The sequence below is a fragment of the Sparus aurata genome, chromosome 1 (assembly GCF_900880675.1).
Source record: "Sparus aurata chromosome 1, fSpaAur1.1, whole genome shotgun sequence".
Lineage (NCBI taxonomy): Eukaryota > Metazoa > Chordata > Actinopteri > Spariformes > Sparidae > Sparus > Sparus aurata.
The window spans coordinates 3,303,103-3,318,091 of NC_044187.1; the positions used below are offsets into that span (position 1 = coordinate 3,303,103).

At 44.2% G+C, this 14,989-nt stretch overlaps 1 protein-coding gene and 1 pseudogene across 4 annotated transcripts; both read right to left on the minus strand.

The window, feature by feature from the left end:
- Nucleotides 1-7,804, minus strand: part of LOC115586511 (aftiphilin-like) — a 9,365-nt pseudogene extending 1,561 nt beyond the window's left edge.
- Nucleotides 7,805-9,146: 1,342 nt separating this feature from the next.
- Nucleotides 9,147-14,719, minus strand: LOC115593103 (galectin-related protein-like). 4 transcript variants are annotated; one of them, XM_030436480.1, is made up of 6 exons: nucleotides 14,651-14,719; nucleotides 12,852-12,896; nucleotides 11,489-11,572; nucleotides 11,260-11,348; nucleotides 10,977-11,160; nucleotides 9,147-10,305 (listed from the first exon to the last, which is right to left on the minus strand). In XM_030436480.1, the coding sequence occupies exons 2-6, from the start codon at nucleotides 12,888-12,890 to the stop codon at nucleotides 10,162-10,164; spliced, it is 540 nt and encodes a 179-aa protein (XP_030292340.1). In that variant the 5' UTR covers nucleotides 12,891-12,896; nucleotides 14,651-14,719; the 3' UTR covers nucleotides 9,147-10,161. The 4 variants fall into 4 exon arrangements, with proteins under 4 accessions (XP_030292340.1, XP_030292332.1, XP_030292349.1 ...); XM_030436472.1 differs by having other exon boundaries at nucleotides 14,451-14,711; XM_030436489.1 differs by having other exon boundaries at nucleotides 14,563-14,705.
- Nucleotides 14,720-14,989: the final 270 nt, after the last annotated feature.

Sequence of the window (14,989 nt, forward strand, 5' to 3'; positions counted from 1 at the left end):
GAGGAGGAGGAGGAGGAAGACAAAGAGGAGGGGAGGAGGAGGAGGTCACCTACGTCCAGAGGGTTGGTAAGGCCACTGCTGCTCCAGTCGAACTGGACGGGTGGGAGCGCCTCCTGCTGGAGGAGTTCAGAGCGGGTTAGAGACGGACTGACACGGTGGTTTCAGCTGACAGAAGACAAGAGACAGTCGGAGACGAGGAGTGTGACTGATGTCTCACCTGGACCGAGTCTGAGGGGCAGGAGCTTTTCTCCGGAGCCGCTGGAGGCGCCTGGGCTATGGAAGCGATCATCTCTGCTGCGGAGACGGGCTTCACGGGCTCTTTGGTTGGTTCCAGCATCCCCTGAAAGAAACAGAGACAGAGTTTAATATTTCCCTGAATTTACGAGGCGGCCCGATGATTTAGAATTGTCGGCGCTCTTTGGTTTGTTGTTGAGTTTTCCCTCATGAAATGACTCTTAAAATCACTACATTTGTTAAGGGAGCCTGGTGATGTTCACACCTGTACCGAGCGGCCCACCTGTGATCGGATCGCTCAGGACGGTCTGTAAGTGTTTGTGTACGTCTGCACAGACTGAAACAGTAAAGCTGCAGCTGTTCTCCTGCTGAGCAGACAGATATGGATGATTCTCTTCGCTGGTTCACAGCTTGAGTTGTTTCTGATTTCCATCCTGCTGTCAGAGAGCTGCAGGTCAGTTAAACCTCACCGCTGCTCCACTCCTCTGAACTGAAGGTGAACTGAAGCGATCCAGATCACTGTTGTGAACGACTGAAGTTAAAACTAAACATTTCTCTCTGGGTGACGTCTGATCGCGACAAAAACAAGCAAAATAAACTCAGAAGTGTGAGACTCTCATCTCGTTTCCTCCTCGTCCACTCGTCGATTCGCTCACAGATCTTTTGAGCCTCACACATAAACTCTCGGTGTTGCTGTTTGTGGTTTCTCGTGTCGACTCACCAGGCTGGCGGCGTACATGGGCACGATGACCGGCTGCTTCTTCTGTCCTGTGAACAGCTGCAGACATCAGAGCAGCGGGTTAGAAAACTCACACTCATCCTGATGGAAAACAACATAAATCCTCTGCCTGCAAGCTCGAGTGGGAAGAGGAGAGTTAAGTCGGCGTCGCGGTCTCTAATGGCTGCCGGCAGAGGTTAATAAAGGTCACAGATTATTTGATGCGTCATTAAATCACTTCTAAAAATACTCCTGTGAAGATCAGGAGGTTATCCTCATGTTCCTGCCGTGTTTCTACGCCTCCTCCTCTCAGACTTACGATGTTCCTGGTGTCGATGCCGAGGCAGCAGAGCAGAGCTTTGTTGCAGTGGGAGCCCCCCCACTGGTATCTGAGGCCCAGCGCCTCGTGGATGTCCTGAAGCTGCGTCCACACGGCGCCACGCAGCGACCTGCACCGACCAACGAGACACAGCAGAGTCACAGACTGACGGGCTTCAACGAGACACTCACACGGAACAAACAAAACACCACAAGCCTCACGGAAACATTTACATCACAGTTTAACTCCTCAGGCGGTCTGCAGGTATCAGACACCCACATTTAATGCTCAGGATGCTCAACACTTGTTGCTTCAGACGACGTTTTGTTAGTTTCCATGTGTAAAGTGTAATCTCACCTGCTGCATGGCGCCCTGCTGTCGTCCTCGGCTCCTGGCTGCGGTTTGTCCTCGGGAGGTCCCAGCAGGACCTTCAGGGACGTCACCTCGTCCTCCACCGAGGGGGCGGCAGTCTGCGGGAAGCTGCTCTGAAACACCTTCTCCAGACGGCTCGACAGAGACGCCTGCAGAGAGACCAGCAGCTGGTTAATCTTCCACATCAGATCTCGTTAAAGTTATCTCTTTAGTAGCTGCTGAACAGGCTCATGAGTAAACTGAGGCCGCAGCTGAACACTTATCCCAGGAATCTTTTCTCTCTTCAGGCCTCAAACTCGCAGGAATCTTTATAAACTCAGCAGAAGTTGAACAGGGGCGAGTGTGCGAGAAGGTCTGACGTTAAATGTGACATCTAGCCACGACTCGACAGTCTGGGCCGTCAGAACCGGCTCTGATGAAGCTCTGTGAGGCGACATGAAACTGTTTGATAAGAAGAAAAATAAATATGTGGCTGCTGTAACTTCACTGTATCACCGCTGTAACGCTGCTGAGACGGCGCGGTGGACAACTGTCTGGTGTCACATCATTTACTGATGTAAGTGAGTTACATTCACAGCGAGCGTCTCTGAGCACAGCGACTCGGATGCTGCTGCAGAGACATTCACACTGTGAACCAGCTTCACTTCTGGCTGTGTAACTGGTTTGAACGAGGGACTCTGAGGATCACTGCAGCTCTGCGTGTTCACCTGGCAGGAATGTACTTTACTTCAAATACCTGAGCAGGTGACATCATGAGGGCCGAGCCTGCAGGAGTGTCCCTACATCTGAATGAACGTCAGTCTCAGTGTGTACCTGTCACACCAGACCTTTACATCACACACACACACAGACACACCCTGTCTGATCAGACGTGGCTTTAACAGGCCTCTACGCTCCATCTGCTGACAGACACGATGTTTTTACACAAAGAAAGACAAAAACTTGAAGTGTAAACTATGCTGAATTAACAAGAAGGTCCAAATAATGCAGAATGAGTCAGAGACAGAGTTTCACAGAGTTTATAAAGTGTCTCCAACTCAACAACTCACTAAACTGACACATTTGTTAAGGGAGTCTGGGGACTTTCTCCACGGGGACAAAGAAGTAGCCTATATTGTTACTGTTTAGTGTCTTTGTAACATGTGACATGTTTAGATCAATAACATGTTTCTTCTTTCATAAATGGAGTGTAAATGGTGAAATCAGTGTAAACAGTGTGTTCAAACAGCTGATCAATGTTGGCAGGTAAGACTTTAGCACTTTAGACACAGAAGCAGACAGGCTGGTACAGACATGCTGCCACAAACTGACACTTTTTACAAGGAGACAAACAACTTCAGCTGAAAGATTTAATGCTGAATTTACAACAAGGACACAATGAGTTAGAATTCATCGTAGCTGTGTCACAAAGTTTGTTAAGTTTCTCCTCGTGAAACAACTCTTAAATCACTACATTTGTTAAGGGAGTCTGGTGATGTCTTGTGTCGTCAATGTGTCTAATGGAGCTGGATGTTAAACCATCGCGTTCCTTCAGGAAACATCTGACTTGTTTTCCTGTAGTTAAAGTTGTTTGTGTGTTCCTCCTCAGCAGATCAGACGCCTGCTCTCGTTAATAGGTCAGTTAATGTTTAGTACCAACAGTGGACGTTGGTGTCGCGCCGTGACTCAGCTGAATATGAACAAACACAACAACTAACTGAGATCTCAGGAAGATAACTTCCTCTTTATGTTGCCGTGAGCTTTAACAGCTGATAGAAATCACGGTTTTTATTTAAATCAGAATGATGTCACCTTGAATAAACTGACCTCGTTATCACAGACCAGAGATATTTCTACCTGTCAGTGTTTATGACACCTGTAAGTGTTTTTAACCCCATGTTTTATGAACGACCCTCTTCTCAGCTTGAGTTAAATGATCTCATGCTTCATGTCTGTCCCAGTCTGACCAGTTCTTACCGACTGTCTGTCCGTCCTGCTGGCCTCCTCGCTGGCAGCAGCTGGTTCACTTTCATGCCACTCCCTCCTCCTCCTCCTCCTCCTCCTCCTCCTCCTCCTCCTCCTCCTCCTCCACCTCCACCTCCTGCTGCTGCTCCTCCCTGCTCTCTGCAGGAGGAGCGACACTTGGCTCTGTGCTGAACGCCGCCCAGGACTCCCCCTCCACCTGCTGCTCCTGCTCCCCGAAGGCGCTCCACCCTGCATCCGCCTCACCGTCTGCACCTTCAGCAGCCGAGCTGAAATTCCCAAAACTGTCACTGACGGGGAATTCTGCAAACTTGCCTCCACCCTCCCGCTCGTTTCCACCTGTGTGAAATTTGGGGGAGTTAAAGTCGCCGAAGTCGTCGTCGTCCTTGGAGTCTGTAGCTTCCTGTGCCGGGGCCGAGCTGTGCGACCTGCTCTGCTCCTGCTGGACATCCAGCTGATCAAAGTCGGCAAAGCCCTGACCGCTGAACGAGCCCGCGTCTCCGAAATCCCCGAAGTCCTCGTCCTCGTCGTCCTCTGCCAGCTGGCTGTGGTCGGCGGGCGTAGCCGTCTCGCCTTGGAGGGGCGGAGACGGCACGGAGCCCGTGGTGCTCATGTCGCCGTACTCCTCCAGAGCGTCTGTTGACAGCGGCCGGCCGAGCGACGTCTCCGTCTCTGTTTCGGTCTCGGTGTCGTTCCCGGAGCCCTTCCCGTCCATCTGTCCCATCTCAGCGTCTCCAGCTGCGTCAGGTGAGAGGTCGTTTTCACTGCAGCCCGCCGCGTCTTTGGAATCGTCCCTGTCGGCTACATCCACCCCGTTCAGAGTGACGGGTTCCTTAGTGCAAACTGCCTCCGAGGCCAAGTGCTGCTGTGAAAAGGCTACGTCCCTTTGTGGAGAGTCAGCGTCTGTGCGAGCGCCCCGGTCCGTGTTGCACGAGCCGTCCGGGGCCTCAGCAGGAACAGATATGGAATCAGAGCCGGACGTGTCGGGTTCAGTTCTGTTTGTGTCCCTGACATTGTCCTCTGAAGTCGCTTCCTGCGCTATATTACAGTGCTCCGGCAGCCAGCTGCCCCCTGTGGGGTTTTCCAAGTCCTCATTTGCCGTCTGGCTGAGGTGTCCTTCAGCATCGGAAAAAGCAGCAAAGTCTGCAAAATCGTCCTCCGGGCTCCCGACAGGGACGCTGCCCGTGTCCTCAGTGGACGTTCCTTTTAAATGAGAGTGGACAGAATTCTGCGAGGAAGGGCTTCCCTGAACGTCAAAGGTTGCAAACCCGTTCGTTAGCACCTCGGTGCCTCCGCCGTTGCAGTCAGCGGGCTCGCTGCCGGCTGTGTCGCTCACCGAGAGCTCCAGGGAGCCGGCGAGGACCTTTTTCATCTCAGTTCTTTCTGAGGGAGCGCTGCCCAGGTGGCCCGCTGGCACCACGCCATTAGCCTTGGACAGCTCGTTGTTGGGGTTGTGGGTGCCGTTGGACGAGCTGTGGCTGAACCCCACCACCCCTCTGTTGTTGAGGATCTCAGGCGGGGAGGTGGCGGTCAGAGCTTGGGTCTGGTTGAAAGTGGTCGGGGTGTCGAACTCTGTGAAGCTGATGCTGTTCGGGACGCCAGAGAAGGTGCCAAAGTCTCCAAACTCGTTGTCCTCGTCCTCGGCGCCTTCCTCCATCGGCGGCGGAGAGGAGGAGTACATGCGGATGACATCTGGCTCCATGGTTCTCTGGCAATCAACAAATCCTCCTGGCTACACCTGAAACAGTGAGGAAATACGTCAACAGACAGAAATAATCGCTCACAGGAGATATATTAATAGAAACGCGCGTGTTTAAACCACATTCAGGCTTCATAAACACAAGCAGTAACTAAGGACGGCTCTCTGCGGTGCTCCGGGGCTGATTAGCTTAATGTGTGGTTTGAGTTGAAGCTGAAATTGAATCACTGAAGCTCTAAAAGACGACAGATTGGCGTCAAAGTGACAGTAATAGAGTGCTACTGATAGACCAGCGCTGTGATGTATAGAACCGAGACGCAGCTGTAACAAACAGTGTTAGTGAGAACATCAAGTCCGACGGCTCACATCAGTCTGCATCGTCTCACTCTGATGGACCTGCAGGGCGACAGGCGGCAGACAGACAGCCTGTTGATGAAGTCTGTGAGGACTAACTGACCTGTCAACACTTTAATTAATCTTACATCTGTGTTTACACTCTCGGTTTTCCCTTTAAATCTAGACGTGGCTTTTACATGACTGACACACAGATGTTATCAGCATGCTCCAGCTTCTGCCTCAGATTATCTCAGAGTTACTTTACTTTAATGCTTGCATTGATTATTACATGAGGATCATAGAAAAACAATCCATAATCCTCCAGGACTGTTCACACCTGCAGAGAGCACACCTGTTCACTCTGGTGCAGAAGTTTCACCTGCAGTATTTGTTTTACCAGCAGGTTGAACGGGTCTTTGAGGATGAAGGATGTCTGTTAAAAACATGCCACACTTTGTTATAAATACTTTAAAAAGTGTTTCAGACAGAAAAGTTTCTTGACAAGATCCGAACAGTTAAAAGGGAACAAATACAGGTGAGTGAGTTCAGCTGTGTGGTGTGAAAGCAGCTGTTCTCCAGAGAAACCAACACACACAACACAGTTCATTCTGTTTTACGTATATGTGGCGGACCCTGCCACCTTTCTGTGTTTGTTTTATTACCTGATAAATATTGTGAATAGTTTGAATTCCTTCTCCAAAACAACACACTGTCCCTTTAACTCAGGCACTTGTTGCAGCCCGGTTTGGTTCTTTCACATCAGAAGTGTACAAACTTATTCTCATGTTTGAAGCACACGTCCGTTCAGAAACACCTGCCCGGGAAGTTAAAATCACTTAAAATCCTGTGAAAGAAAACTTCCTGTTGTTAAAATCAAGACTGTGTGTGTTGTCCTCACCTGGACTTCTGACAGAAACAGGAAACTCTGTTTGCTTTCTCGACAACCAACCAGGACCAGGAACGTGTATCTGCTATCAGGGCCTGATCTGAGATAACACCTGAGAGCAGGTAGTGCTGACATGGACGTCCAGAAAGACGAGTTAACAGCTCTGGGATCAGCCCCTCCGTCCTCATTGGAGTATTTAATGTGTCCGTCTGAACTCAGTGAACCTCTCTCAGACTGAGTGGAGTCACCAGAACAGCTTCTGTCCGAATAACACAGAATTAAATCAGCTGTTTTGGACCGAACATGAAGTCCAGCTGAGTTTATTCACTAGCAAACATGATATGTTGTTATCTATCAGACGAGCTGTCGCCTTCACGACAAGGTTAGCTTCTTACCACAGCTGTTAACATCTTTACCTGTCCGCTTGTTTGGTTTCATTTCTCGGTCTGACCAAGTTTCTCACATTTTCTGACGTTAGTTTCAGGGAGGCTAACGTAGCAGTGAGCAGCTAGCTTAGCAGGCTAACAGACTAGCTGCTGTTATCGTTAGCTCAGCAGAAACCTGACAGCTGAGTAGAGTTGTGATATAGAACAGTAGAAGACTACACTAGGATTAATCTGACGTGATGCTAACAGCTAGCTTAGCACTAACTAGAAGGCATTTAATTAAACTACACAGGCCGAGGCACTTCGCTGAGATCGGGTGTAACGGAGGCTAACCTAGCCTAGCCGGGTTGACTGTGTCTAAAACCCAAAGCTACATTAAACGTGTTGCTGAGAGCGATGTTACCAGTTTGTTCACACTTTGCTGAGTCAGTTAATTAGTTAAAGAACAACAACACACGGTCATCTCATGTTTGTGACGCCTGGTAAACACACAGCATCAGATACAAGTAAGTGAGAAGTCAACTACCTGAGCTAACTACGCAGCTAGCTACCAGCAACGACAACAACAAGCATCTCCCCTCAACGTCCAGCTAGCTTTAGCTTTAGCTTTAGCCGCTCCTCATCACCCAGCCCGGTTTGACAGCAGGTGTCTTAGTTAGCAAAAGAAACAGGTGAGCTGACCGTGAGATGTTGTCCGCTGAGGTCCATGACTCAGGTAAAGACGGTGCTGTCCATGTGTGGTCAGGTGGAGCCGGCAGAACAGCGCAGGACGGCTGAAACTGGGGCAGAAACTGAAGGTTGAGTCAGCCGGCTGCTGCTGCTGCTACCCTGCCTCAATATCACCCAGCATGCACCGCTGTGGCAGGTCGGCTCTGTGCTGCGAGGCTCCACAAAGTTTCAGTGAACAGGTGAGAGAGTTCAGACAGGTGATCACTGACAAACACTGACAACACTGAGACTACAGCTGACAGATGCACCGAACAGGGAGAGAGATGAGATCAGACATCATATAATGTAATGCAGATGTGTAATAATCACAACATGACAGAAACTATTCTAAACACCTGTAAGATGTCAAACACAGCACAGTGAAACATCACAACATATATCAGTATAATGTAAGTTCAATGTCTGGAAAATGTAAGTAGCATAAACGACAACGATAGGAAAATATATTGAATATATCAGTATGATATCAAGAAATGTTTTCAATGGGCCTAGACAAAATTCTGAAAATTATTAGTAAAATATATTTTTTTAAAAGTTATCCAGGCTTTAATACCCTGGGAATAAAAAAAATATATATTATCCAATTAAAATTCCCAAAATATGAACAAAATATCCACAAAAATATTAAAGTAGAAGCAAGTTTTCAATAAATTATCAGTAAGATATCTGAAAAATATAGGTAACATATATTAAAACGATAGTATAATGTACAAAAAAAAGATAGAGTTCACCAGAAGTTTTGTCAATTATTAGTAAAATATGTCAAAAATAATCTGGTAAAATATCAGAAAAGACCGCCAGGCCAAAATGTCCCATAAAGATACTTTCCTACAAAATATAGGAAAATATAAAAAATATATATATATCAGTATTATATACAGACGTTTTTAGAAAAATATCTCAAAATATAAAGAGCTAAGAATCTGAAAGAATCTGCCAAAAATTATGACAATTACTAATAAAATATCGGAAAAAAAATAACAGTGATATTTTCTTAAAATGTCTGAAAAAATATAAACCTGAATAACCCAAAAGTTCTGACAATATTCGTAGAATGTCCCAAAACTCCAGAAATCTCTGATAAAATATATATATAAGAAACATTAATCGACAATTTGACAGTTATTATCAAACTATGTGAAACATATTTGTAAAAAATACCAAAAAAGAATCTTCTTAAAATATCAAAGAACAAGAAGTGAGATATCAATAAATTATCAGTGAAATATGAGAAAAATATCAATAACATAAAAGAAAAACAAATACATTAAGATATCCAAAAGTTTTGGTCAAATATTTATAAAATATCAGCAAAATATTGTAAATTATTAGCAGCATATTAAAAAATATGAGCAACATAAAGATAGTCAAATATCTCTAACGTTTTAGTAAAAATATATGAACTAAATATATCATAATATTTATTTGATTAGATTGGAGTTTTATCTGAGGGTCATATAGTTGATTATTCTCTCACCTGTGACTCAGAAACTTCTGACACATGAGACGAAACCAAACACACCAAACTGTGTCTGCTTTATTTTAATATTCATTTACAGATATTATATGTTAATCCTGAATAGTGATGAATGGACCTGCAACATCACTGTGGGAGCCGATATTTACATTCACTCACCTGACAGAAAATACAGCCATGAAAAAAATGCCAATAAAAATAAATGTCAGTAGTTTTGATTAGATGGTCACATCTCAGCCCACCGTAGAGCGTCACTGAGTCCTTCTGCATTCACTCATTATCAAAAAACATGACATAAAAACACATTTCACATTAAAACAACTAAACACATTATTCAGTTTTACTGGAAACGTTCACAGCCTGAAACAGGAGACCATGACTGCCTCCTGCAGCCCACAGAACATGTTTGTGTGTCAGATTGGATTCATTTAACTTCATTTATTTATATTTAGCATAATTCTGGATACTAAATCTTTATTCCTCGACATGTTGACTCCCCCAGGTCACTGAAACCCACACAAATCCCAGAGGAAACCAAAGTTGGAGCGTTTGGGAGGCTGTTAAAAGAAAAATGTACAGAAATGTGACTTCATTAACCTCAAAAAACCTTCAGTCGACCCGTCTGGGAACAGAATGGAGGAGCCACATTTGCACGATGTAAAATGTCACTAAATCACCCCAATGTACAAATGTAAAAAGTTAAAAAGTCAAGACATCTGCCAGCTTATTAAAATCACAAACATTATATGAAGTTAACATTTTAAATCAAACACATTTAATTACAGTGACATCAGGTTTGATTTAATCAGATGTGTTTCCTGAGTGATTCAACATTTATCTGCAATATAAAAAGAAAGAAACAGAAAAACCTGTTCTAAGATCAATATTAAACTTTAAAAATTGTTTCATGATCTAAAAATAAATATAACACAAGATCATGAAACACTCGTTTGTCACCAGTACCGGTACCAAACATCTGGTACCAAGATGTGTTCAGACGAGTCCTGTTCAACACTTCAACACTTCAACATGTCAACAGTCCTTCACGCCAGTTTGGTGATGGTGACGCTGCCTTTGATCCACAACGTGTCGATGTCTCTGAGCGACGTCACTCGATGGTTAAAGTCAAACAGCTGCTGTCCGTCCACCAACACACGAAAACGACTGTGTTCACAGTGAATCTCGATCTGCGAGGAGAAACAAGACGAGGCGAGACGGGATGAGATGTTAAGTCGATCTCATTTCACATGTTTAACAATCTGACACAGATTTCCAACAGCGACAGTTTGAGTCAGATATTCACACGTCAGCTTGATCAGTCTGAACGATGAGCATCACGCAGTCACAAGTGAAGACATTCTGATGAAAATATCTCTTTATAATGACGGGAAAGAGACAAAACAACTACAAACAGGAAGAAAATAACTACAAAGAGGCACAAAACAGCTACAAAGAGACAAAACAACTATAAAGACACACAAAACAACTACAGAGAGGCAAAACAGCCACAAAGAGACACAAAACAACTACAAAGAGACACAAAACACAACAAAGAGACACAAAACAACTACAAAGAAATAAAACAACCACAAAGAGACACAAAACAACCACAAAGAGACACTCAGCAGGACAATTTAGTGCAATAAATAGATAAGTAAGGGGACATGGTGCCGTCTCGGGACAGAATTCAGACTCTGCAGTCCTCACCAAACAGGAAGTCAACCGGGCCGGGTTAGGCAGGGCTGAGCTTCCGGGGTGGGAATGGTGCAATAGAGTGGAATAGAGAAAGGGAAAGAGTGTGTACAGGGTTCAGTCTTTCAAAATAAAACAAAGAGACACAAAACAACTACATCGGTACCTTGAACGGCAGGTCTCTGATGAAGGGGAAGAAGGGGACGGCTCTGTCGACGTCCCCCCAGGATCCGGACACACAGGCTCTGCGCAGCACCTGCCGGTCCCTGAACCTAACGCAGAGCTCCAGAGCCACGTCAGGCGGAGGCTCCCCAGATGTTCCACGACCACAAGTCAAGGCGACGTAGAACCTGACGGAGGAACACGCACCATTCATACATCTGAGTTTGGCAGCAAGACCACCGAGTACAAATACTGTGATACAAGTGGAGGTAGGGAGGAGGTGTTACCTGTCAGGACGAGGGTCCACAACACCGACAACCACAACCTTCTTCCCCGGCTGCATCCCACCTGTTATGGGACCTCTGAACGGAACCGCCTGCACACACACACACACACACACACACATTTACATGAAGACGCACACATTGTGATGAATTATCCTGGATCTAACTGGAGGAGAACTGACAAAATAAAAGCTTGTTTCTTGATAACGAGAACATGGAGGCTCGATGTTACCAGAGTTCTGTCAGCGTCTCTGTCAGCAGAGAGAACGCTCGCTTTGTTTCCGTCAGTCAAAGATTTCTGTGGAAAAACCCATTTCTGAAAGGAGGAAATAAAAAAGGAAATCATCAATCAGTCTTCATTCGTACGAGCTGGAAATGTTTACACAGCTTGAAATCATTCGTCTGCTTGATTGTGGTTCAGTTTCCTCCAGTTGTTTTTTAAGTGAAGTCACTTTGTCAGGTTTGTAGTAAAAACACCAACATTTTTATGTCAGTTTCCAAATTTCACTTTATTTGTTTAAAGAAACACCCAGATGACATTTATTAGCACTTATTTAAACTAATCTCTTTTTATAAAACATTAAAAGTATCCAATAAGCTGATAATAATCACAGAACAACATGCAGACAGCTCTGTGTTTCTCAGCCTGGAGCTCAACAACCACACGATTCACTGTGTGACGTCACGCGCCGTGTGACCAGCACGTGAGAAACCAGAAGTGGACTGAGTTCAGGTGTACCTTCAAAATAAAAGCAGCTGATAGGATTCACTAAGAGGGAAAAAGAAAAGACTTCCTGTCCAGTGTAGTGAGATATAAACTAACAATGACCCGCCAGGCTGCGTCACCTCAGCAGACACACAAAGTAAGGTTTTAAAATTATAACATAAAGCTGAAATGTTTTATGTAATTCCTTAATGTTTAAAAGGTCGTCCACGAGGCCATAGACACGATTTTAAAAAGACTAACGTCCTCCGATGCAACCCCGTCTTCATGAAATTATCATTAGTGTAATTCATATATATTTAAATATGTATTGCTCATATTAATAACTACATTTTTTATGGAATAAAACGATGCAGGAGACACCAAATACCTTTATTTAAGTGTATTTGTTCAGCCAAAAACAGTTGAATTATCAATTATGGAGTGACTTCTTACAATTCTTACATATTGCTTCTTTACGTAAAAGTATTCATACCATAGAAATACTCTGATACTTTGCATCTAAAAGTCGAGTGTTTCAAATCTGATTTGAATGCTTTAATCCTGTTTCATCCTGGATCGACTCGGCAGGTAAATGTTCAGCAGGTAAACGTGGTCATCATTTTGATCTTTTAACTCAGAAAGAATAACAGAGCTTTTATTTTGTTAATTCTGACAGGAAGTTGTTGACAGCAGCTTCCTTGAAAACTCTGAAAACTTTCAGTCCAAAGTTTCACCTGAGAGGTAAAAAAGATGATCAGTGAAGTGGGTCAGACTGGTTCCTCTCTGCTGGGTCGCTCTGTAATCGCTGACCTGCTGCTCAGGTGTGTGAGTGTGTGTGTGTGTGTGTGTGTGTGTGTGTGTGAGTGTGTGTGTGTGTGTGTGGACTCACCTTCCTGCCCTGCGCTGAGGCTCTGTGTGTGTCGGCCATGTTGATCTGAAGGAAACAAACAGCAGAGGAATGAGCTGCCCGTCCAGTTTGTCTGCCTCGGACGTCGACTGAGTCAACGCTGACGTAGAAACTCCAACCTGGCTCAGCACACACACACACACACACACACACACACACACACACACACACACACACACACACACACACACACTGCCCTGCATGCCTTTCTCTCTCTCAGGTCAATAACAAGTGAGCTTATTGTGAAGCTGTGACTGCCCACAAACCCCCACAGATTAAACTCTCCTCAGGGTTTCATCCAGCCGAGCAAAAATGTTTGAACACAAACACTTTTTATTTTAGTTTCTCTCACTAAATGCCTAAAAGTCTTAATATTTGTTGTGACTACACTCCAGTGAACACACTAAACTACAATCTGATCAGTCAATGAGCTGTAGAGTCAGAACAGAGGAGGTAAAAGTCCACATCGTTCAGATTCTGGTTTGACTCTGGTAAAGTACTGATTCAGCTTGTTTACTCCAGTAAAGTAATAGATTACAGGCTCTGACATGTTCTCAGAGTATCAGAGTAAAAAGTCTCCCTCTGAAGGACATTTGTGGTCAAAGCTAACTGAAGCTCACGTCATATTAATAGAATTCAAAGACTATTAAAGTTAAAGGTAGAATCAGTAGGATTTGTTATTTAAATATACACACACTTTAATACTTTTACTCAATAACAATTCTGATGGATTTATTTAACCAAAGTAATATTTTCACATAATATCTTTACTTTTACTCAACTATGACTTAACTGTTCTCTTTAAAACACTGAATTAATGTTAAATTAATAACTGTAACGTGTCACCACCATCAGATCAGCAGTTCAAGATACAAAGACACACAAAACAACCGCAAAGACACACAAAACATTCACAAAGAGACACAACACAACTACAAAGACACAAAACATTCACAAAGAGACACAAAACAACTACAAAGACACAAAACATTCACAAAGAGACACAATACACAATAAAGAGACACAAAACAACTACAAAGACACAAAACATTCACAAAGAGACACAAAACAACTACAAAGACACAAAACATTCACAAAGAGACACAATACACAATAAAGAGACACAAAACAACTACAAAGACACACAAAACATTCACAAAGAGACACAACACAACTACAAAGACACAAAACATTCACAAAGAGACACAATACACAACAAAGAGACACAAAACAACTACAAAGAAACACAACAAAGTGACACAAAACAACTACGAAGACACACAAAACATTCACAAAGACACGCAAAACAACTACAAAGAGACACAAAACACAACAGAGACACAACACTACAACAAGACACAAAACAACCACAAAGACACACAAAACAACTACAAAGAGACACAAAACACAACAGAGACATAACACAACTACAAAGAGACAAAACAACTTCAAAAAGACACAAAACAACTACAAAGAGACACAACACTACAACAAGACACAAAACAACTAAAAAGAGACACAAAACAACTACAGAGAGTTTTAATTTTATGATTTATGCCACCTGATTATTCAGAATCTGACCTGGTGACAACAATTAAGCGGCTGAGACTCAATAAATCTCATGTTCAGCCTCAAACCAGCAACATGTGAGTCGGTCTCTCAATACTTCGTCTGCAAGCTCATTGGTTCCTACCGAATAGAGAGAAATCTTTGAAAACGTACATTTGTAGTTGAAGTTTCAAAGATGTTGGCACGAAGTCAGAAGAATCCAACAGACTCACCTCACAGTCGGCTGCAGGCGTCCACAGTCCTGACTTTCCTTTTCATTTTCCTCGAGGAGAGTGAAGAATGGGAGGAAGCTGGAGGACGTGAGGTCAAAGGAAAAGGGCCGAGCCGAGGAAGAGGAAGCCGACAATCAGCAGTGTGGTGTTAATATGTCTCTGCATGCTGCGACTGCACATCATTAGTGTCATTAAAGCAGCCGTCAGTCTGCAGAGACGTGACTGAAACTCTCACAGAGTGTCGAACAAAGAGGAGATTAAGATTATATATAACAGGGCTGACAGTCGTATCAGCAGCAGTGAGCTGTTTCTCTCAACAAGTGACAACAAGTTTCTGTA

Excerpts from the sequence above, each read along its gene's own strand:
- LOC115593103 (XM_030436472.1), bottom strand. The coding sequence starts at position 14,492 with ATGAGATTTATTGAGTCTCAGCCGCTTAATTGTTGTCACCAG. Across the intron at positions 12,897-14,450 it reads CGCTTAATTGTTGTCACCAG|ATCAACATGGCCGACACACA; the intron begins GTCAGATTCTGA and ends TGTTTCCTTCAG. Across the intron at positions 11,573-12,851 it reads CCTCAGCGCAGGGCAGGAAG|AAATGGGTTTTTCCACAGAA; the intron begins GTGAGTCCACAC and ends TCCTCCTTTCAG.